Source organism: Elephas maximus, chromosome X, assembly GCF_024166365.1.
Source record: "Elephas maximus indicus isolate mEleMax1 chromosome X, mEleMax1 primary haplotype, whole genome shotgun sequence".
NCBI lineage: Eukaryota > Metazoa > Chordata > Mammalia > Proboscidea > Elephantidae > Elephas > Elephas maximus.
The window spans coordinates 162,474,644-162,500,545 of NC_064846.1; the positions used below are offsets into that span (position 1 = coordinate 162,474,644).

Consider the following 25,902-nt stretch of genomic DNA (forward strand, 5'->3'; position numbering starts at 1 on the left):
CTCCTGGAACCAGTGGCCTGTGCCCACTCCAACCACTTCCACCCAGCCCTACCCACCTGAGACCACTGGTGAGAGTTTCTGTACCACCCATGTGGTGACTAACGACCTGGGCACCCTTGTCCCTACCACCTGGCGACCAACAGTATGTACACACAGCACTCAACCCAGTGGCCAGTGAGAATGCTCCCTGTACCCATGCCCAGGTAACTGGCCAGACAGACACATCACCTCACCAGCAACGCCAGGTACATCCGCAGCCACCCCACAAACCAAATAACAGAGACCTGTGCTAACACACGCAGCCACTACCCCACCCACCTGGAGACAGGTGGTGAGAGCTCCAGTGCAGCAGGACTAGCAACCAGAGTAGCACGTACACCCCACCTACTCAGATATATCAAAATTAAAAAAAAAAATCAGGATATAGCAAACAAACATACAATAAGTAAATAAGTATAATAACACCTTAAATGCCTCGGAGACAACAGACAATATCAAATCACATAAAGAAGCAGGACAAGATGGCTCCAGCAAGTAACCAAAATAGAGAACAAAAAAAGCCCTGGTCCAGACAACTTCACAGGCAAACTCTACCAAACATTCACAGAAGAGCACACACCAATACTACTCAAATGATTTCAGAGTATAGAAGAGGAAGGAATACTCTCGAATTCATTTGATGAAGCCAATATAACCATGATACCAAAGCCAGGCAAAAAAAGGCAACACAAAAAAAGAAAATTATAAACCAATACCCCTCATGAATATAGACACAAAAATTCTCAACAAAATTCTAGCCAACAGAATTCAACATTATATCAAAAAAAAAAATAATACATCATGATCACATAGAATTCATACCAGGTATACAAGACTGGTTGAACATTAGAAAATCAATCAACATAATCCACCACATAAAAAAAAAAAAGAATCACATAACCATCTCAATCGACACAGAAAAGGCATTTCATAAAGTCCAACACCCATTCCTGTTAAAAGCTCTCAGCAAAATAGGAATATAAGGGAAATTCCTCAACATAATAAAGGACATTTATACAAAACCAACAGCCAACATTATTCTCAATGGCAAGAGACTGAAAGCTCTTGAGAACGGGAACCAGACAAGGATGCCCTTTATCACTATTCTTATTCAACACTGTACAAGAAGTCCTAGCTAGAGCAATAAGGCAAGAAAAGGAAATAAAGGGCATTCGAATTGGTAAGGAAGAAATGAAACTATCCCTATTAACAGATGATATGATTCCATACATAGAAAATCACAAAGATCCCACAAGAAAGCTACTGAAGCTAATAGGAGTCAGCAAAGTAGCAGACTACAAGATCAACATACAAAAATCAGATGGATTCCTATACACCAACGAAGAGTACTTTGAAAGGAAAACAATACCATTTACAATACTTCCCCAAAAGACCTATACAAAGAAAACTATAAAACACTACTGCAAGAACCCAAAAGAGACCTACCTAAATGGAAAAACATACCATGCTCATGAATAGGAAGACTTAACATAATGAATATGTCAATTCTACCCAAAGTGATCTACAGATATAATGCAATCCCAATTCAAGTACCAACAGCATTCTTTAACGAGATGGAAAAAATAATCACCAACTTCATATGGAAAGGAAAGAGTCTGCAGATAAGTAAAGCATTATTGAAAAAGAACAAAGTAGGAGGCCTCACACTACCTGATCTCAGAACCTACTATACAGCCAGGATAGTTAAAACAGCCTGGTACTAGTACAACAGACACATAGACCAATGGAACAGAATTGAGAGCCCTAACATAAATCCATCCACCTATGGACAGCTGATTTTTGACAAAGGACCAAAGTCTATTAAATGGGGAAGAGACAGTCTAACAAATGGTGCTAGCAAATCTGGATGTTTATCTACAGAAAAATGAAACAGGACCCCCACCTCACACTGTTCACAAAAACTAACTCAAAATAGATCAAAGATCTAAATACGAAACCTAAAATTATAAAGACCATAGAAGAAAAAATAGGGACAATGCTAGGGGACTTAATATTTTGTATAAATAGAATACCAAACATAACTAAAAATGCACAAACAGCGGAAATTAACTAGATAAATGGGAGCTCCTAAAAATTAAACACTCATCAAAGGACTTCTCCAAAAGAATAAAAACAGAATCTACAGACTGGAGAAAAATTTTTGGCCATAACATGTCTGACAAGAGTCTCATCTCTAAAATTTATAGAAAACGTCAACATGTCAACAACAAAAAGACGAATGACTCAATTAAAAAATGGGCAAAGGATATGAACAGACACTTCACCAAAGAAGACATTCACGTGGCTAACAAACACATGAAGAAATGCTCGCCACGAGAGAAATGCAAATCAAAACTACAATGAAATACCATTTCACCCCAACAATAATGGCACTGATCAAAAAGAAAACAGAAAATAACAAACAATGGCAAGGTTGTGGGGAGATTAGAACTCTTATACACCACTCATGGGAATGTAAAATGGTACAACCACTATGAAAAATGGTATGGTGCTTCCTTAAAAAGCTGGAAATTTCTCTTTGTTAAAGCCATCTACATGTCTAGATGACTAAGATAATAGGCATGCTAAAGAGGTGTGGGAGGGTGTAAGGAAGCACACCCAACTGTCAATATAGGTTTGGCTGTGGATATTTCTACACACATAGTTGTAGGTGCTGCATGTATATTAATACAGAAAACAGAATACACAATGGACACAGTCACGGAAACTTCTTAGACATAACCGAACACCTTGTGGGATGAAGTTCCTAGGTTCAAAGGTGAAGGACCATAGACTCAGGGGACGTCAATTGGCACAACGTAGTTCAAGAAGACAATGTACTGCATCCTACCTTGGTGAGTAGCATCTGGGGTCTTAAAAGCTTGTGAGTATCTAGATACAACTATTGGTCTCTTCCCATCCGCACCAAAGGAGAGTGAAAAAAACCGAAGACTCAAGGGAACAATTAGTCCAAAGGACTAATGGACCACATGAACCACAGCCTACATGGGTCACAGACAAGAAGAACTAGATGATGCCCAGCTACCACTACCGACTGCTCTGACTGGGATCACAACAGTGGGTCCTGGACGGAGCAGGAGAAAAATGTAGAACAAAAAGTCAAATTCACACACACACACACACACAAAAAAAAAAAAAAAAAACCAGACTTACTGGTCTGACAGAGACTGGAGGAACCCCTAAGACTATTGGCCATAAGACACCCTTCAGACCTGGAACTGAAGCCGTTCCTGGAGACCACATTTCAGCAAACAATAGACAGGACTATAAAATAAGCAGTAACACCCGAGAGGAACGTGTTCCTTAGAACAATCAATTATACAAGATCAAAATTACAACATTTGCCCAAAAGTAAAGATGAGACGGCAGGAAGGAGTACAAAAAACAGACAACAGGAAACAGGGAACCCAGAGCAGAGATGGGCAGAGTGCTGACACACTGTGAGAAATGCAATCGATGGCACAGAACACTTTATGTACAAACTATCGAACGCAAAACTTATTTGCTCTTTAAATTTTCACCTAAAGCACAATAAAAAAAATTTTTTAAACAGGCTCATGAAAAAAACTGCCACTTAATTCTGAATTCAGAAGACACAGTAATAATTTCCAGTGTTTCAAACAATCTAAAAAACCAAATCCGTGGCCATCAAATTGATTCCAACTCATAGCAGCCCTATAGGACAGAGTAGAACTGCCCCCCAGGGTTTCCAAGCAGCGGCTGGTGGATTTGAACTGCCATTTTTGGTTAGCAGCCAAGCTCTTAACCACTGCACCACCAGGGCTCCATTTCAAACAATATCTCAAGTTTTTGAAAGATGTGCATATTCTAACACTTACCCACTGAAGCTCAGCTTCCCGGTACCTTGATCCAAAGCCCTAACCTCTAACATTTTTTACCCTCTTACCTCATTATGCTTAGAAATTTCCAGGTAAAATATTATTTATAGATATTACTGTCTATTTACTAATTTCCTTCAGATTTTTACAAAGCCCAAATCAATGACTAAAGCAAAACATGTTCCAACTTACGGAGTGGAAATAAAATAGCAGATGTGGTAACTGAAATCTTCAAAGAATAGAAAGCCGATTCTTCAGGGGAGTGAAACTTGGAATAACTTCAGCTGTGGAAAAGGGTTCCTATACCCCAACAACGAGGAATATTTTATGAAGAAAATAAAAGCATTCAAATGCCAAAGGAAAGAAAAACCACTCAAGGAATGGAAAATGTTGAAAGGAGCCTGCCAGTGAGACCTACACTTTTAACTATCAATCAAGAAGAGACTAAGCCATATGCATTGCTTCAACAATTACATCAGTAAGGATCATTCTTCATCTTGGCAAGTTCATAAAAACACTTTTTCTTTGTAATACAAATTGTTCTTTCTTTCCCTTCTTTCTAATCACAAAAGCATGTGTGACCTTATACCTATCCCTTGGTCACTCACTGATACACAGTGATCGGTACGCAGGTCATATACACCTGTGTATATAATAAAATGTTTGCCAAGAGTGCCGTTCCAACAATACTTGCTTCTATCCCCTGATGCTCCACACCCCCAAAAAATATACAAGTCCATTAATCCCCCTTTAGGCAAAAGAAAAAAAAGTTTCACCAGTAAAAAGGCATGAACTTACACCTTAGAACTTTTCGACAGGGATAACAGAAATAATTTTCAGAAAATTCAATTCTCTCACTTCACAGAAGAGGCCTTGGTTAGGCAAAAATTTCTTAGCTACGATAACAAAAGCACAACCCATAAAAGAAAAAATGGACAAATTGCACTTTATCAAAACTCAAAACTTTTATGCTTCAAAAGACACCATTAAGAAAATGAAAAGACAAGTCAGAGACTGGGAAAAATACTCGCAAATCATGTATCTGATAAAAAACTTGCATTTAGACTATACAAACAACTCCAGAATATACAACTCAGTAAGAACACAAACACCAAATTAAAAAATGGGCAAATGATTTGAATAGGCATTTCTCCAAAGAAGATGTAGGAATGCAAATAATCACGTGGTGCCCTGGTGACGCAGTGGTTGAGTGCTCAGGCTGCAAATCAAAAGACTGAAAGTTCAGAATCCACCCTCTGCTCCCTGAAAACCCTATGGGGGCAGTTCTACTCTGTCCTATAGGGTTGCTATGAGTCCAAATCCACTCAACGGCAACAGGTTTGGTTTTGGTTTGGTTTTAATAAGCACATAAAAAGATACTCAATATCAGTCATCAGAAAAATACAAATCAAAACAACAGGAGATACCATATCACACCACTAGGATGTTGCTGTTGTTAGGTGCCATCAGTCAGTTCCGATTCACAGCGATTCTACGTACAACAGAATGAAACACTGTCCAGTCCTGCACCACCCTCACAATTGTTTTTACGCTTAAGCCCATTGTTGCAGCCACTGTGCCACTCCATCTCACTGAGGGTCTTCCTCTTTTTCGCTGACCCTATACTTACCAAGCATGATGTTCTTCTCCAGGGACTGATCTCTCCTGACATGTCCAAGGTATGTGAGACTCAGTCTCGCCATCCTTGGTTCTAATGAAAATTCTGGCTGTACTTCTTCCAAGACAGATTTGTTCGTTCTTCTGGCAGTCCACGGTATATTCAATATTCTTTGCAAACACCACAATTCAAAGGCATCAATTCTTCCGTCTTCCTTATTCATCACCCAGCTTTCACATGCATAGAAGGTGACATGGCTTGGGTCAGGCACACCTTAGTCTTCAAGATGACATCTTTGCTTTTCAATACTTTAAAGAGGTCTTCCGCAGCAGATTTGCCCAATGCAATGTGTCTTTTGATTTCTCGACTGCTACTTCCGTGGGTGTTGACTGTAGATCCGGGTAACATGAAATCCTTGACAACTTCAATCTTTTCCCTGATTATCATGATGTTGCTTATTGGTCCAATAGTAAGGATTTTTGTTTTCTTTATGTATGAGGTGCAATCCATACTGAAGGCTGTGGTCTTTGATTTTCATCAGTAAGTGCTTTAAGTGCTCTTCACTTTCAGCAAGCTAGGTTGTGTCACCTCCATGTGTCTGTCAGTTTGCCGTACTGTGGGGGCTTGCGTGTTGCTGTAACACTAGAAGCTACGCTACCAGTTTTCAGATACCAGCAGGGTCACCCATGGAGGACAGGTTTGGAAGGCACTCAAAAAGATGACTGGGGAAGAGCTGCCTCCACCTTAATGATGGGGATGGAGTAAAGCTTTCGGGACCTTCATTTGCTGATGTGGCACAACTCAAAATGAAAAGAAACAGCTGCAAACATCCATTAATAATCGGAACCTGGAATGTATGAAGTATGAATCTAGGAAAATTAGAAATCGTCAAAAATGAAATGGAACACATAAAAATTGATATCCTAGGCATTAGTGAACTGAAATGGACTGGTATTGGCCACTCTGAATCAGACAATGATATAGTCTACCATGCTGGGAATGACAACTTGAAGAGGAATGCTGTTGAATTCATCGTCAAAAAGAACATTTCAAGATCTATCCTGAAGTACAAAGCTTTCAGTGATAGGATAACATCCATATGCCTACAAAGAAGACCAGTGAATATGACTATTCAAATATACGCACCAACCACTAGGGCCAAAGATGAGGAAATAGAAAATTTTTATCAGCTACTGCAGTCTGAAATTGATCAAGCATGCAATCAGGACTCATTGATAATTACTGGTGATTTTAATGTGTAAGTTGGAAACAAAGAAGAAGGATCAGTAGTTGGAAAATATGGCCTTGGTGACAGAAACAATGCCGGAGATTGAATGATAAAATTTTGTAAGACCAACGACTTCTTCATCGCAAATACCTTCTTTCACCAACATAAACGGCGACTATACACATGGACCTCACCAGATGGAACCCTAAACCCCTGAAACACAGAAATCAAATTCACTACATCTGTGGAAAGAGACGATGGAAAGTCTCAATATCATCTGCCACAAGAAGGCCGGGGCCGACTGTAGAGCAGACCATCAATTGCTCATATGCAAGTTCAAGCCGAAACAGAAGAAAATCAGAGCAAGTCCACGAGAGCCAACATACGACCTTGAGTATATCCCACCTAAATTTACAGACCATCAGAAGAATAGATTTGATGCACTGAACACTGGTGACGGAAGACCAGATGAGCTGTGGAATGACATCAAGGACATCATCCATGAAGAAAGCAAGAGGTCACTGAAAAGACAGGAAAGAAAGAAAAGACCAAGATGGATGTCGGAGAAGAATGTGAAACTTGCTCTCGAACGTCAAGCAGCTAAAGCAAAAGGAAGAACTGATGAAGTAAAAGAACTGAACAGAAGATTTCAAAGGGTGGTTCAAGAAGACAAAGTAAAGTATTATAATGACATGTACAAAGAGCTGGAGATGGAAAACCAAAAGGGAAGAACATGCCTGGCGTTTCTCAAGCTGAAAGAACTGAAGAAAAAATTCAAGCCTCGAGTTGCAATAGTGAAGGATTCTATGGGGAAAATATTAAATGACCCAGGAAGCATCAAAAAAAAAAAAATGGAAGGAATACACAGAGTCATTATACCAAAAACAATTAGTCGATGTTCAAACATATCAAGAGGTGGCATATGATCAGGAAACGATGGTACTGAAGGAAGAAGTCCAAGCTGCTCTGAAGGCACTGGCGAAAATCAAGGCTCCTGGAATATCAATTGAGATGTTTCAACAAATGGATGCAGTGCTGGAGGTGCTCACTCGCCTATGCCAAGAAATATGGAAGACAGCTTCCTGGTCAACTGACTGGAAGAGATCCATATTTATGCCTATTCCCAAGAAAGGTGATCCAACTGAAGACGGAAATTATAGAACAATATCATTAATATCACACCCAAGCAAAATTTTGCTGAAGATCATTTGAAAACAGCTGCAGCTGTATATCGACATGGAACTACCAGAAATTCAGGCTGGTTTCAGAAGAGGACGTGGAACCGGGGATATCATTGCTGATGTCAGATGGATCCTGGCTGAAAGCAGAGAATACCAGAAGGATGTTTGCCTGTGTTTTAGTGACTATGCAAAGGCATTCAACTGTGTGGATCATAACAAATTATGGATAATGTTGCGAAGAATGGGAATTCCAGAACACTTAATTGTGCTCATGAGGAACCTTTATGTAGATCAAGAGGCAGTTGTTCGGACAGAACAAGGGGATACTGTGTGGTTTAAAGTCAGGAAAGGTGTGTGCCAGCGTTGTATTCTTTCACCATACCTATTCAATCTGTATGCTGAGAAAATAATCCGAGAAGCTGGACTATATGAAGAAGAATGGGGCATCGGGATTGGAGGAAGACTCATTAACAACCTGCGTTATGCAGGTGACACAACCTTGCTTGCGGAAAGTGAAGAGGACTTGAAGCACTTACTAATGAAGATCAAAGACCACAGCCTTCAGTATGCATTGCACCTCAACACAAAGGAAACAAAAATACTCACAATTGGACCAATGAGCAACATCATGGTAAACGGAGAAAAGATTGAACTTGTCAAGGATTTCATTTTACTTGGATCCACAATCAACACCCATGGAATCAGCAGTCAAGAAATCAAAAGACACATTGCATTGGGTAAATCTGCTGCAAAGGACCTCTTTAAAGTGTTGAAGAGCAAAGACGTCACCTTGGAGACTAAGGTGCGCCTGACTCAAGCCATGGTATTTTCAATCGCATCATATGCATGTGAAAGCTGGACAATGAATAAGGAAGACCGAAGAAGAATTGATGCCTTTGAATTGTGGTGTAGGCGAAGAATATTGAACATACCACGGACTGCCAGAGGAATGAACAAATCTGTCTTGGAAGAAGTACAAGCAGAATGCCCCTTAGAAGCAAGGATGGCGAGACTGCGTCTTACATACTTTGGACATGTTTTCAGGAGGGACCAGTCCCTGGAGAAGGATATCATGCTGGGCAGAGTACAGGGTCAGCGGAAAAGAGGAAGACCCTCAATGAGGTGGACTGACACAGTGGCTGCAACAATGGGCTCAAGCATAACAACGATTGTGAGGGTGGCTCAGGACCAGGCAGCGTTTCATTCTGTTGTGCACAGGGTCGCTATGGGTCGGAACCGACTCGACAACACCAACAACAACAACAACGAAGTTCTGTCATCTGCATAACTGAGGTTGTTAATGAGTCTTCCTCTAATCCTGATGCCCCGTTCTTCTTCATACAGTCTAACTTCTCGGAGTATTTGCTCAGCATACAGATTGAATAGGTATGGTTAAAGGATACAACCCTGACGCACACCTTTCCTGACTTTAAACCACGCAATATCCCCTTGTTCTGTTTGAACAACTGCCTCCTGATCTATGTACAGGTTCCTCACGAGCACAATTAAGTGTTCTGGAATGTCCATTCTTTGCAATGTTATCCATAATTTGTTAGGATCCACACAGTCGAATGCTTTTGCATATTCAATAAAACACACGTAAACATCCTTCTGGTACTCTCTGCTCTCAGCCAGAGTCCATCTGACATCAGCAATGATATCCCCAGTTCCATGTCCTCTTCTGAATCCACCTGAATTTCTGGCAATTCCCGGTCAATATACTGCTGCAGGTGCTTTTGTATGATCTTCAGAAAACGTTTACTTGCATGTGATATTAATGACATTGATCAATAATTTCCGCATTCAGTGGGATCACCTTTCTTAGGAATAGGCATAAATATAGATCTCTTCCAGTCGGTTGGCCGGGTAGCTGTCTTCCAAATTTCTTGGCATAGACAAGTGAGTACCTCTAGCACTGCATCTGTTTGTTGAAACATCTCAATTGGCATTCTCTATCGATTCCTGGAGAGTTGTTTTTCATCGATGCCTTCAGTGCCGCTTGGATTTCTTCCTTCAATACCATTGGTTCCTGCTCATATGGTACCTCGTACAATGGTTCAATGTCAACCAATTCTTTTTGGTATAGTGACTCTGTGTATTCCTTCCATCTTCTTTTGATGTTTCCTGAATTAATATTTTCCCCCATAGAATCCTTCACTATTGCAAGTCGAGGCTTGAATTTTTTCTTCAGTTCTTCCAGCTTGAGAAATGCTGACCGTGTTCTTCCTTTTTGGTTTTCCACCTCCAGCTCTTTGCACATGTCATTGTAATACTTCATTTTGTCTTCTCAAGCTGCTCTTTGAAATCATCTGTTCAACTCTTTTACTTCGTCACTTCTTCCTTTTGCTTTAGCTACTCAATGTTCAAGATCAAGTTTCAGAGTCTCTTCTGACATCCATTTTGGTCTTTTCTTTCTTGTCTTTTTAAAGACCTCTTGCTTTCTTCATGGATGATGTCCTTGATATCATTCCACAGTTCATCTGGTCTTCAGTAAATAGAGTTCAACGTGTCAAATTTATTCTTAAGATGGTCTCTAAATTAAGGTAGGATATACTCAAGGTCATACTTTGGCTCTTGTCAACCTGTTCTAATTTTCTTCAGTTTCAACTTGAACTTGTATGAGTAACTGATGGTATGTTCCACAGTTGCTCCCTGGCCTTGCTCTGATTGATGATATTGAGCTTTTCTATCATCTCTTCCCACAGATCTATTCTATTTGATTCCTGTGTATTCCATCTGGTGAGGTCCACATGTATAGTCACCGTTTATGTTGTTCAAAAAAGGTATTTGCAAATGAAGAAGTCATTGGTCTTCCAAAATTCTATCATTCGATCTCCAGCATCCTATCACACCAAGGCCATATTTTCCAACTACGGATCTTTGTTTCCAACTTTCACACTCCAATCTCTAATAATTATCAACGCATCCTGATTGCATGTTTAATCAATTTCAGACTGCAGAAGTTGGTAAAAATCTTTAATTTCTTCATCTTTGGCCTTAGTGGTTGGTACGTAAATTTGAATAATAGTCGTATTAACTGGTCTTCCTTGTATGTATATGGATATTATCCTATCACTGACAGTGTTGAACTTCAAGATAGATCTTGAAATGTTCTTTTTGACAATTATCATGGATTTAATTGTGTCCCCAAAAAATATGTGTCAACTTGGCTAGGCCATAAATCCCAATATTGTGTGATTGTCCACCATTTTGTCATCTGATGTGATTTTCCTACCTGCTATAAATTCTGCCTCTATGATGTTAATGAGGCGAGAGAGGCAGCAGTTATGTTAATAAGGCAGGACTCAATCTACAAGATTGGATTGTGTCTTGAGCCAATTTCTTTTGGGATGTAAAAAAGAGAAGCAACCAGAGAGATGGGGGACCCCATACCACCAAGAAAGCAGTACAGGGAGCAGAGCATGTCCTTTGGACCCAGGGTTCCTATATGAAGAAGTTCCTAGTCCAGGGGAAGACTGATGAGAAGGGCCTTCCCCCAGAGCAGAGAGAGAGAATAAGCCTTCCCATGGAGCTGACGCCCTGAATTTGGACTTCCAGACTGCTAGGCTATGAGAAAATAAATTTTTCTTTGTTAAAGCCATCCTATTGTGGTATTTCTGTTATAGTAGCACTGGATAACTAACAATGAATGCAACACCATTCCTCTTCAAGTTGTCATCCCCAGCATAGTAGGCCATATGACTGTCTGATTCAAAATGGCCAGTATTAGTCCACTTCAGCTTACTAATGCCTAGGATATCGATCTTTATGCATTCCATTTCATTTTTGACAACTTCCAATTTTCCTAGATTCATACTTCGTACATTCCACGTTCCAATTATTAATGGATATCTGCAGCTGTTTCTTCCCGTTTTGAGTCGTGCCACATCAGCAAATGAAGGTCCCGAAAGGTTGACACCATCCACATCATTAAGGTCAACTCTATTTTGAGGAGGCAGCTCTTCCCCAGTCGTCTTGTGAGTGCCTTCCAAACTGGGGAGCTCATCTTCTGGCACTATATCAGACAATGTTCCGCTGCTATTCATAAGGTTTTCATTGGCTAATTCTTTTTAGAAGTAGACCATCAGGTCCTTCTTCCTAGTCTGTCTTAGTCTGGAAGCTCAAATGAAACCTGTCTACCATGGGTGACCCTGCTGGTATTTGAATACCAGTGGCATAGCTTCCAGCATCACAGCAACACACAAGCCCCCACACTATAACTAACAGATGCATGGGAGAAGAAGGAATGAGCTATAGCAAAATGAACAACTTAGGCAATTTGGGAATGGAGTCTATTATCTTGAATTGTCTCTTTTCCACCATGAGTTTTAAAAATATAACATATAGTCAGACTAACTGCTAAGTCTGAAACATAAACATTTCAAAATGAGTTTGTGATGACAACTACTCACACCATAGTTTCTCATTCACTCCATAACCTTTTGCAATCTGGATGAACCCCAACAATCCAATGGGACTGCTCTGTTGAGAATTCCAAAGGACCTAGTCTACAAACTCCTTCTCCCCCAATCTCTATTATTCTCGGCCAGTCAGCTGACTTGAGTCTTCCAGTTTCTACGTCCTTCCTGAAATACACTCCTCCTCTGGCATACCAAGCCACAGTACTGTGTCCCCTTACTGAATTCAGGTATGCCCATGACTTCAGGTCCGGTTGTCAAGACAAAGGATTTGGTGTTAACATGGGTCCTGAAGGGTTTTGAGTAGGGAGGTGACATCATAGTTGTGCTTGAAGAAAATTAATCCTGTTGCTCTACGAAGGAAGAATGAAGCAAGCAAACCAGATTAGAGATTACCATAGTAGCCCAGACAACTGGTAGTAATTAAGTGAACCAAGGCAGATATCAAGAAAGAATCAACAGAATTTGACTCCAAAAATCATACCCACCCTTCAAAGTTTAACTGAACAGCTCTGTGCCCCACCCCCCCATACATCCACTGATTATCCTGGCTAGAAACCACCTAGACTCAGCACCTTCCTCACAACCACCATGTAACTTAACTGTAACACTGATTGGCAGGATTTGGGGCCATATTCATATTCCTCTTGGAATTCCCCATAAGTGCCAAGCACCCAGTAAATCCTGGTTGAATGAGTAGGATACTTTTCCTGGTTGCCATCACTGAAGTCTATTTCAGTTTTCATTTAATTTTATAGACTCAAATGCACATAAGGAATTTAGTGACGTGCTGAGAATTATATTGCTTTATGATCTCCTTCCACCCACAACCTTTACAACAGTCACAAGCTAAATGTCTGACAATAGGAAAATGGTTAAATAAATCATGATCCCAATTAATAAAAGCAGAAGAAATAAAAATAAAGATTATCACCATTTTGCAACTTCCAATAAAATAACGATCGAAGCAGTAGTTTGCTGGAAACAACTCATACCAGCTTGTGAGAACCAAGAATGCACATCTATTCCCAACTCCACCTTCAGTAACACACTGGTAGCTTGAAAAGGGCCATGGTGTGGGTCAGTTGTTAAACATTTACCAACACACCACTGGATCTAGGCAAAGATCACCAGTAGCTGATAAAACCACTATGCGAAAGACTGTTGGGGATCTCTATCACAATGGATGGATCAGGCTGACACTGTCTGAACACAACGATCAATCAAACCTTACTAAAAGAGGCATTACACATCAGAGACTTTCTAATGTGATGTAGCAGGAAGTCCACAACATCACAAGGAAGTATTCTTGCCAAAAATCTACTCCAATTCAGATCAAGCCTAGATCTGTCTACTACTTTATAGGAAATACAGAAGATAGAAGAACAATCAGCCAAATCCAGAATGTCTTGAAGACGTCGCCTTCTCCCAAGGGGTTTACCTATTTCTCGTTGCAGAAACAAATATTCATTTGTAGAACACCCATAACAGACTTATCAGTTCGCTGCTCAATAAACTCACGTCATCTTCCTAGTTAAGGCTGAGCCCTTACTTACCATGATATTTTGCCCAACTGTACCTCTCCCAGTAGAGGCCTGGGAAGTCCTCCAAAACTATTCTTCAATGTTGCGGCGGGCGGGAGGGGGGGGCGCCGCACTAAGGTGGCAATAAAGAATCCAAAGAAACTACCAGAGCCTTAAAAAATGTTCTGAAATGCTTTCTGTCATTTTGGCTACATTCTAGCGGGTGGTAGCAGATGGTCATAAGGAGGCCATGGATACAGAATGGTAGGCAAGTTTGAGACGGGTTAACCTTAGCCAGGAAGGGCATCTCTGGTACCACCTGGTGTTCACTGCAGGTATATAAAAAAATTTTTTTTGTAATAGGTAATATTTGCATATGATGCAAAATTAAAAAGTGATAAATGGGCATTCAGTGAAAAATCAGTCTCCCTCCCACTTCTGTCCCCAGTCACCCTCTTCTCTTCCTCACAGGGGACCACTGTTACCAGTCACTTCCTAAAGTTGTCCTTTCTGAAACTGTCCATACGTTTACAAACATATGTATTCTACACCATGCCTTTTCCACTTAATTTGTATATCTTTCCATCGAGTATACATATACAGCTACCTTGTTCTTTTTAACAGCTTCATAAGATGGTATGGATGCACCATAATTTCGTAATCATAGACTGACCTTTTAAAGTTCTTATTATCAGTATGTCAAAAGCAGAGCTAGGAAATCACCCACCCATGGGCAGATACTACCCATGGCTGTGTTTTTACAGCCATGACATTTTTTAACATTGTGAATCGCAATGTATTTGGCCAAATGGGGTGTGATGGAAAAAGCTGTCCCCCAACATCCATTCTCCTCTTTCACAGTAAGAGAAGTGTCACTGGAAAGTGGCTGCCCAGCCAGGGAAGGGACCCCATTTCCAGACACCTGGCAGTGAGGTACAGCCATGGGACGAGGTTTCCCCAGTTGGTTTCTAGTGACAGTGATCAGAGTTCAGGGTTGGACGCTGTAAAGAAATGGCTCCGTCTCCTCCACACACTCTCTGCCCCTCTGCCAGCTGAAAGCTAAATGACTGGAACAGGACTGTGCGGAGGAGGCAGCTCAGAGGCTTCTTACCGTCACCATGGAAACCCGAGGCTGCCAGCCTTAGGCATGGCTGTGGAAGGGCCAGGTCAGAATCAAGAGTAGAAGGAGGGAAGTTTTCCACACCACACGGTGGAACCAAAGAAACCCCTTTTATCAAAAAAAATTACCCCGTAAAAACAACTGCTTCCGTGAGGAAAAGGAGTTTTGGGTCTAGAAAGTATTGGCTTCACAATGTGCTTTTTCTTATAGGAATTTCAATAATAGAAGATATTTCATGGCTATACTTACAGAGCCATAAAATCTAATCATCACTGAGCAAGTCCTGGGTGTCAGAGCCTCCAGGTTTTGTACACGTGCCTCATCACTGATTTCGACTTTCTTGCACATTTTTATTGCCTTTCAGACACAGCAGATGTTTGGGACTGTGAAGGGATGGGTCCAACATGTGGATCAGCTATTATAAACGGCAGTGACCATATCATAGCAGCTTCTCCCTGTGAAAACCCATACTCTCTGTTTGATGTCAGCACCTAGAACCCTGTGGTGGTCTGACCAGACCAGACACCTTCGAGTCGATTCCAACTCCAGAAAACCCATATGATTCAGAGTAGAACTGTGTACCATAAAGATGAAAAATGGCCACTTTTCTGGAAGTAGATTGCCAGGATTTCTTCTGAGGTGCCTCTGGGTGGACTCGAAATTCCAACCTTTTGGTTAGCAAACAAGCACATTAACCATTTGCACCACCCAGGGACTCCTTGGAGTAGTCTAAACCGAAAACCCATTGCTGTCAAGTCGATTCCAACTCATAGCAACCCTATAGCACAGGGTAGAACTGCCCCATAGGGTTTCCAAGGAGCACCTGGTGGGGCAGTCTAGGTTCCTATAAATCACATCCTCATAGTCTCTTCACAGATTTCAAAGTTTAACTTAGCCTCATCCACCTTCGCTGTTTTTCACAATCTTGTGAATCTTTTTTAAACATTAGCTTCACTTTTCTCTTTCACTTTCAACTCAAGTTCACATCTTGCTTCTATCTCACATTTTCTTCCCTTCTTTTTATCCTTTACCTCTTGTTCTATCGTTATAAACACAGGGGCCCTGGTACAGCCTGTCTTAAGTGATAAAGTTGGCAGAAGGAGTGGGTGCCGGGGCTGGAGGAACAATGACCCAGTACGGCAGCAAGTAAGCATTGCCAGGCCCACCTCCATGCCCAACTGGTTGAGAAAGAGAGGCCCAGAAGCTTGGAGGTCAACACGAAGACGAGAGGTCTCTGGTTAGGCACGGAGATGCAGCCGCAGAAGCTGGGTGAGCCTTCCGAGCAGGCAATTAAACAAAAAAAGAAACAGTAATGGCCAAAAAGGATAGGAAAAGATGGTTAGCTTCACTAGGAATCAGTGAAATGTAAACTTGAACCTACCAGATTGGTAAAGACTAAAAAGAGGACCACTAACCTGTGTTGGCAAGTGATTATGAAACACTCTCAGACAATGTTGCCCGCGGGGTAAGTTGACAGGTACAAGTTTTCTATAGTGCAGTTGGGCAATGGATATCTACACTTCGAATGTCTACAGCCTTTAACCCAGCAACAAAGACACATATACGAAGTCATTAATAACTCCTGCCTTGTATCACATGAGATCACATGGGGTGGGGGGGACAGAAAGAAGGAGAGAGGGTGTGCCAAATCTGGTGCCATTTGGATTATGATCGTTATCTCCCTGAAACCTCACGAGGCCATGGAACGTCAGCGCTATTTTACAGAGTAGGACTCTGGGATGCAGAAAGACTACGCCACTTGCCCAAAACCCAACACTAATAAGCAGCTGAGCTGGGCTCCACCTCCAATTTTCTCTTTTCCACTATATTATAAAAAGAAAAAAAAAAATAGGCTGTCTTAAAAACCCAGGACATTAGTCCTCAAATCCAGCTGGCATCTCGTGGCTGGTTACCCAACCTGACAGATATGTGCGCTGCCCAGCCTCCCTCCTTTGCAAGGGGGAGGTACTGAGATAGTTTCCCACACCGTTTCAATCTTCTTGCATCCATATAGAAATCACCTAGGTCATAATCCACCCGCCATGCAAAAATTTTATAACATCATCATCCGTGGCTGTCCCCACCCCAAATACCAGTTACTATGAAATTATACCAGAATTTGGATCAAAGTACAAGGGAAAATTCAAGGCAAATTTTTGCCTGATGAATTCATGGCAGAGAATCAAATTTCATAGGGAGTTCCAGATTCTAGTGCATTAAAAAACAATCTCTAACTTTACCGCGAGGAGAGGACTTTATTAGAAGAAATAAAACACACTGCATTCTGCTCGGACACCGAGGTCATGTTAATGTGTCAGCCAGGGAGAGTCTTCTCTCACTTTAGGAGAAAAGATAATAATCTTCAGATCACTAGCATCTGATGCTGGCTTGATTTAAAATGTATACAGATACAGAAAGAGTTCCAGGAAATAAGTGTATTTATAGCTTGCCTGCATTAGTCAGTGGAAAGGCCCTTGTTGCTCCCAAAATAACATTTGGGATGGTGCTGTATTCTATTACTTTCATTAAGGCAAAGCTGTGTTTCTCATCTTCTGTTCCTTGGATTCTCAGAGGGCATCAGACAGGTCCCTCTGGCCTTCCCCACCTCAAGCCCAACTGTACAGGAGGTGGCTCAACAAACTGCCAGTCCAGAAGCCTCAGGACTTCCCACTTGAAGGAGCTGTTGCCTTAGATCCCTCCACCAACCACCTAACCATCAGTCAGATTTAGAACCCCCTTAGCATTAAACTCTACAGGACACATGATCTTCTCTACAAGGGCAATGCAAGAGAAGGTTCTAGTAATCATTTATCACCAAGGTCTTTCAAACAAGGACTCATAAATGTCTAAAGAAATGATAGACAGCAACTTTGTTTACAAATTATCATGATGCTGAGAACAAGACCCCAACCACTCACTCAGAGGGCTCTTGGGGTGGCAACATTTTTACCCACTTGCTACAGAATTTCCTAGTTCTTGATCCATAGCAAGTGTGGGCAATGGTCCAGGTGTATGTGTTATGTATCTGTCTAGAACTGCCCACCCACCACCCCCCCCCCCCACCTCCGGAGAATGCCATAGCAACGTAAAGGCCTTCATGAATGGGGAATGGCCAGTTTGGCTCTTCCTCAGCACTCCCAGCGGCCTCCGTGGTCGACACACACCCACTGGCTCCAACAGGAAGGGCAAAGGTTGCGGTGAGGTGCAAGTTCACCTGGTGCACTGGGCTGGAAGACTTTATTCAGATCCAAGGAGGAGGCTCTAGAATGGGTCTTCTGGGGCCGTGGCGGGGGCGTAGGAGGATCCTCGCTCCTTTTCATGGCCTCTTCTATGGAGGTGCTAGAGTAAGATCTGCAGCAAAATAAGGGAAGGTCAGAAGGGAAATGACAAAGTTCTACTGTCAGAAGTGGGATTTTGAAATGGAAAATACCCTCAAAGTCAGTGTGACTGCAAAGGACCGACAAGCTCCCCAAGCAGATGCCACAGTCTGTAAGAACTGTCCAAACCCCAACCATGAATTGGGATCTTTTTAAACTCCTTGCTTTTATTTATACCTTAGACCTAAATAGTACCCAAGAGGAAAAGCTTTGTGTGAATTCGAATCAGTGTCTACTGGAATGATTAAGAGGAACAGCAGGTAAACCCTTCAGCTTAGGTACTTCTATATGGAAAGAGAAGGGCATTCATGGTATTAACTGCAGACCTTTTCTCCTATTTACATGCACATGTGACGGCAGGCACATATGGAACTGGGGTAAGCACAGAAAAGCTGAGAGTAAGAACCAAATGTTCAAGGGAATATGTTACAAATGAAAGTCAGGAAAGAAAAATACGCATTAATCAGGCTAAGGGGTATAAATTTTCATGTCCTGAGACATGGGGGTTATTTTGGAAATGTTCAAAGCAAAAGCCTCATCTGAACCTTTTCCCTCAATCTGTAGCAAGGTGGTAAGTAACTAGGCAACTTTGGAGATTATAACTCCAATAATGACATATAAAGAAAGAGGAACTATTCAAATTCCAATCACTCTGTTTTTAAATTCTATTTACAAAATGGTCTGTGATTGCCCTGTGAGCCGAGGAAGAACTCCTTTGGCAACAGCAGCTAGAATGTACATTAGAAACCTCAGTACATTGGTCTACTGCTTAGGAATAGGCTTAAGGACAGATTTCCAATATGATGATCCAGAAAAGGACTTAAGAGATGAATGGGTACATCTGTGCTACTCAGCTTCTCCACTAACTTCACGTCAAAAAAGAACACAACCTTTGCATTAGAGATGTGTCCTAAAGACAAATTAATCTCAGAAAACGGTCCTTCCTATTGAGCTATTAGAGTGGTCTTTGTAATATTAGTCTACAATTACTATTAAGCTTCTTCCGTTCTTGGCCAGCTGTTTTTGACATAAAAACCTGTTGCTGTCAAGTCGATTCCAACTCATAGAGACCCTATAGGACAGGATAGGACTGCTCCCTAGGGTTTCCAAGGAGCAGCTGGTGGATTCGAACTGCAGACCTGACATAGCGAGTTTGTATTTTTTCAATGAGTTCCTCAAGGTTTCTTTGTAGAAGCTGAGGGTTTTGTTTGTCTTGCAAGGTTGCAATCTTTAGTGAAGCCACCATATTGCCATGTGACATACTTTGGGATGATCTCTGTAACAACTGGCAAGACAGGCAGGGCCAAAAGGCATTCAGGAACCAGAAGGGAAGAATGTTCTAAGACTTTCAAGCAGAAGAAAATGACTGATATAAAAGCAAAGTTGTTAAACGGGAACTCGTAATTTAAAAAGGAAATTAGAGACCCTAGCTAGAAATTAGTTCGGCTGCTAACCAAAAGATCAGTAGTTCGAATCCACCAGCTGCTCCTTGGGAACCCTATGGGGCAGTTCTACTCTGTCTTACACGGTCAGTATGAGTCAGAATCGACCCAACAGCAACGGGTTTAACTAGAAATTAAAAAAACTTTCTATGCCAGATATAGATTATACCTGCACAAGTCAGAAGCTGTGTAAGGCAGAAACCTGTCTGAGAAGGAAAACTCAAATATTTTCCACTAATAGAGAGCAATGGAAAAGTGATAAGACCGCACCCTGTCAAAGGCGGAAAACTTGTGAGACCTGGAAAAACAAGGCAGTCCTGTCGAGTTCCGGCTCTCACAGGTTTCACTGTGTGTGCATATATATGCCACGTTATCTCATTTCCATTTTATTTCCATATGTAATCTATGTATCTATATTTTCATGTGGGAAGTTAGTGAATAGCAAACAAGTGAGAGTGTATAACTATGACTATAACCCATTAAAATATAAATGTGCAGGCAATCAGTAAAATGATGAACACAGTAGTGTTAGAATGGTGATTTTCCCTCTTCCCCTTGCAGTTCAACAAACCTTTATTATTTTAAAAAAGGAACGTAAAATAATTTGATGCCCTTGTCTGAGACCCAGTTGAGAGCAGTAAACACAAAAAACTCCAAGTCAGACCAGGAAACAAATCCCTAACATAGATAGATATATATATACTTACATTCGACTAAATTTTATATGCATTTTTATATATATAATTTAGTCAAACATATTAATAATAGAATACGTGTCTGAGTTTTTATATTTCACTTGCTTGGGGAGCACGGGGAGGTCAGCAGGAGCAGAAACTGCGAAGTTTACTTTATGGTTAAAGTAACCGTAGTGCCCAGGAGCGAATTTCTGCAATTTAAAGAGGTTTCTTCTTATCATGAGAGAAGATAAAGATGACTATACTACATCCACAAACCAACACACAGTAACTTATGAAAGATTCATTCACCCTTTTATAAAAAGGATGACTACCAGTAAGTGTGATGGCCATAGGGAGAAACAGTGACTACACCCTTTTCTACCAAAATGAATTACTCCATTTATTGTTTTTAAAAATATACAGATGTCTACACCATTTATAAACATGGAAACAAAAGCCCGATTTGGAAAATCCAGGTGTAAAAGATAAACTCAGGGGTTAACTCTTTGATTTACAAGGACACAAGATTTCCTTAAATATCAGTATTGCAAGCATATAAAATATAATTAAAATTAAATTTGCTTTTTCAGGAATATGTCTACTAGCAAAGGAAGAAAATGTCACTAAGAGTCAAAGCAGAACTTACAAAACACACACACAGAGTACTGGATCTTGCACTTCAGTTCTACTGGGGAAGTGCCCCGTACCACCTCACCACTATGATTGACTCAATCTATGAGCGTCTCCTATTCCATCGCTGCTCCTCTCTGCGGATGTCAACCACACCTCTGCCCCTTCTACTCTCCCCTGACTACGGAAAAACACTGAGGCTAAGTGGCTCTAGGCAGGGATCAAACAGACCACATATTCCGCTTACCTGACTTCGATAAGCAGAAGCTTCAGTTCCCAATGAAGTAATCACAGGCATTTTCTTTTCCTACTTTAGATTTAATTCCTCATAATTCTTAATTTTGGGTGTTACCTTTGTCATGACATCCAATTTCAGTGTTAGTTACCTTATCATTGTATTCCCCTCTTTTCAAAGCTACTTCCCTCTATCAGTTATCATCCTGTGACAACTGGGCCATAATCACACAGCCCACCTCTTTAGGTCAGGGGGCCAGAGAGCATCCACCACCACCCTTTAGAATAAAAACAGAAATGAAGAGTCTCTCCAGCCTCGCTATGTGTCCCAACGCAGCCACTCCCAGCTAGTGAAACTACCCATATTCTAAGCTTCAACTCTAAAGGAAAAGGAGAGCGTGGGTTGGGTTTTGAGTTGGGGGTTTTACACCTAGACAGGGACAGGGCACAAAGGGCATTAAAGCAGAAATTAAACAAACAGTACCTGGATCTTGGTCTTGCTTTGAGGCTGCTGGAATCCTTAGGAGTTGCTAAAACAAAGATTATTTTGTTGTTTGCTTGGGTTGCATTTCTGCAGTTAAACAGGTTTATATGCAGCACCTGGGCTAGTACAGAACACATCAACAGGTAAACGTGAGGTACAGGTGTTCATGTGGAGAACGTGGACGCCTTCCGCATGCTCATGATTTCATAATCTTACTTCTAAAATTAAAGGCACCATTAAAAGGCAAGAAAAACCAACATATTTTTCTTTTCATCAGAACACTATTAAAGAAGCCATTCTCAAATCTAAGTTGATCAATAAAGAAATTCCAGTCTGAAAAGGCAACCTTCTCAAAGGGTTATCTTTTTATATGATGATGGGTTCGTACTTGAAGGTATCTCGATTGATCATGGTAGCCTAGTAATAGGTTTTAAACTAGTCTCCCCTGAAGACTGTGAAGAAATTTCTTGGGCTTCATATTTCTTAAAACATACTACTGGAGCAGCAAAAAAAAAAAAAAAAGAGCAGCAGGGCCCAAGAAATCAAAGTCCACAAGTCAGCTGAAATGAGCTATGTGGCTTTTCCGATAAGAAAACAGTCTCATGCCCCACGTCTCTATGACCAAGTCATACAGCAAGTATTATGGAATGAAATAATTAAAATTATTTTGTCACCTGTAAGACTTTTCCTTACCAAATTTCAATCATTAACTTACCTGTGACCAACACTTATAGAGCCAACTTCCCCATCATAAATTGTCGGGAGTAATAAGAAACATTTACAAAAACATGAAGCCTCTTTTTGTTTCCAGTCCTTTATGGGAGACAACTTTAGAAACCACCAGCTATGCTAAGGTTTTGCAAACACTGAAATTTTTTCATTAGGAAATGTCATAAAAATTCATAGAAAGAGTGCTACTAACCAGGAACAGGGAGAGTGTAATTTACATACTCATGTGCACAAATGCTTCCAAAAAGAAAATGTCGCCCTGCATTATCCCATCCTCTTTTACATTGCTACAAAGACAAACACCCTCCTTGCTATGAAGCAGCCTGAATTTACGATGATTACTAAAATCCTTGGGTCAGGTGAGCAGGGCAGAAAGGGGAGATGAAGACCCTCAGAAACGCTAACAAAGCCCAAAGCACACCACCAGTATATATTCCCTTAGAAATGCTCATTTTCCCAACCAAGCACTTTGGCTTGTTGTAATGAGAACACACGAATCTCTAGACTTAACCCTCTGCAACACGGCCATAGCCTCAAAAGCAGGCATGGAAAGCCCAGTGTGTCTGAGGCCCCTCTTGCCCAATGTCATGCACATGCACATGCACCTGGATGTGGATGGAAAAACACCTCCCTCCTACAAACCCCAGGCAGCAAAGAACGGGGGCTAGAGGGAGTAGCTCCTCTGAGCCATGGAGGCTGCCTTGAGGCCAGGTGAACAGAGTGCGATAGACTCACCACAGGGCTGGGGGAGCCCTCTGAGCAAGCTGCCCACCGCTGGCTCCATGCCCCTCTTCACCCTCAGGCCCCCTGCTCTCAAGGAGTTCATGGGTAGAAGTACTGGCTATGTTAAAATACTGTTCCCCAAACCAAACTATGGCGACCGTTAATGCCTTTGTCAATTGCCATTATCTTTTTCTTTTTGCTGGGGTAGGAATGGGTGTGGAAGGAGGGGTGAACCCTGTTGGTGATAGATAGACACACGGGGTGAGGGGTGAGGGGTGAGGATGTGCAGTGGAGACAGCAGCCCAGAGACCAGGCCGGGAGTCCTGAGGTCTATGTTCTCCTCCTGGCCATGGCATGAACTCACTGTTAGCTCTCGGAACCTTAGTTTCCTCACCTCCAGAATGAAGACAGGAAAATGCAGCCCCCACACCTCACACAGAGAGATAAGAAAGTGAGGGTACTTTCAAAACTAAGTGCATTTTAGAATTATAACATTATAACATATGGAATGTAACGTTAATAAGAATGCTATCGGTCTCCACTTTTTCAGCAGTTAAAAGGGTAAGGACATATGGGAAATTAGCACGCAAGAAATATTCCCATTCCCTGATAACACAGCACCAGCCCATTTATCGCCCAACACACATCACCATCGTCATTATCATTAACACCGCCAACTGTGGTGAAACAGAGCAGGGGGCTGCTTCTCCTTCCAACTGCAAGCAGACCTCTCAAGCAGGTCTTGGTAAATCTCCACAGGCTTCAAACTAGAAAAGTCTAGAGAACACTGTTCTAGTTAACACTTCCATCAGCCTTGAAGCCCCTAAAAGTCAGTCTCAGCATTCAGAATGTGTGAATGTGCAAAAATGGCAAGGGCACGTTGTGTTGTGAACTCAGGCAGAAGCAACTGATAGATCATTGCTTCTCATTTAGCTGGGAAGAGGGTGGAAGATGGCAACTTCCTAGAACACTCAAGGCTTGTCATGGAGTAGATCTAGGAGGAAATCTCTAGCCTTCAGAAAGGGGTAGCAGTCAGAAGAACAGTTGAGAAAACATATAGCATGCTACCAGGTGCAATGTGAAGAACAAATTCAGATATGCTTCACACACTGTGTCACACCTAGTAGGTTTTGTTTGATGGTGCCATGTCTTATTCAATATGGGGACGTTACAAATGAGGTCTCAGGCTCATGCCCCAAAGATGACTTGATGCTCATGCTAAAATCTCCAGGAAAAAAAAAAAAAGAGTTATTAGCCTCAAAGGCTGTTGGAGAAGCACCAGTTTTAACTCCCCAAATTTAAATAGCTTTTACTAATACCTAGGTGCTCCTTGGAAACTCTATGGGGCAGTTCTACTCTGTCCTATAGGGTCGCTAGGAGTCGGAATCGACTCAACGGCACTGCATAGGCTTAAAGTTTATAAAAAGTGGAATTCATCTAGCTTAGCTCTGGAAATCTGAGGTGGAAAGAACCAACCTCAGGTGTAACCTACACAAACAGAGCATGTTCCCCCATGGTGAATGAACATAAATCAGTTTCGAAAGCCAAAATATGACTTGGGAATTTCCCACAACTTTTGGAATCATGATTGTTCCACAACCTTAATTTTCTATTTCTTAACATCACCTTCTAGAGGTGGTGGTAACTGTTAGTTGCCATAGAATCAATTCCAACTCATGGCAGGCCCGTGTGTGCAGAGTAGAACTGCTCCATAGGGTATTCCAGGCCGTGACCTCTGGGAAACAGTCCATCAGGCCTGATTTCCGAAGCACCTCTGGGTAGGTTCAAGCCACCAACTTTTTGGCGGTAGTTGAGTGTTTAACTGCTTGCGCCACCTAGGTACTCCCTTCTAGAGGTAGCAGTTCCCAAAACACGCTATGCATAGAATCACCTGGGGAGCTTACTAAAAATACAGATTCTCAGACCCCATCACTGAATTAATCATATAGTCTCATTCAAATTCATATTCATTCTTTGTCTCTCTCTTCCCTCTCATACCCTTCTCTCTCACTCCTTCCTCCTCTCTTTTAAGCCTTGAGTGAACTTGGTGTCTGGAAAATATTTTACCACAACATAAGCCTCAATGTTAATAGTCACACCTTCCCTAGCCAATTGGTTTTTTTACCTAGGGTACATCTCACTTCAATGAGAGCTTCAAGAGAGCTGAGGACATAAGGTCCAGTCATTCCCCACTGGCTCCACAGACACAATTCCAACTGTTTGAGAAACTAGGCTGACACAACTTTTATTGTTCTCCTTGGAATAACCTATAATAAATCCACTACCTGTGTAAGTGTAAGACACATACATGCCTTCCTGGTGTTCAGATATAATGAAAATATTTAAGATTTTTGCTTTGGGAATGGCAAGTATCAGCTGATCTACCCCATCAGCTCCTGACTCTACATGAAACACCACGGCTTGTTGAAATCTTCTCAACTCCAAAGAGACCCTAAATTCAAACTGAGCTATCCTTTCAGTGAAACCTAAATAGGGAATTTAAAAAAGAAATTTAGAGAAGAAGGAAGAAGGTAAGTATAAAAAGCCAAAGTGTTCCCTTTCAATAAAACACAAGAGAAATATTTAGGGAGAAACAAACACGCTATCAGAGATGTAGCA

The 25,902-nt window shown here is 41.4% G+C and overlaps 1 protein-coding gene across 5 annotated transcripts in view; it reads right to left on the minus strand.

The window, feature by feature from the left end:
- Nucleotides 1–25,902, minus strand: part of REPS2 (RALBP1 associated Eps domain containing 2) — a 220,696-nt gene that overhangs the window by 53,019 nt on the left and 141,775 nt on the right. For all 5 annotated transcript variants that reach the window (XM_049873370.1, XM_049873367.1, XM_049873366.1 and 2 more), the window contains 2 exons: nucleotides 21,832–21,877; nucleotides 18,202–18,338 (listed from right to left, as the gene is read on the minus strand). In XM_049873370.1, coding sequence (XP_049729327.1) covers nucleotides 18,202–18,338; nucleotides 21,832–21,877 — 183 coding nt within the window. The remainder of the gene's footprint in view (nucleotides 1–18,201; nucleotides 18,339–21,831; nucleotides 21,878–25,902) is intronic.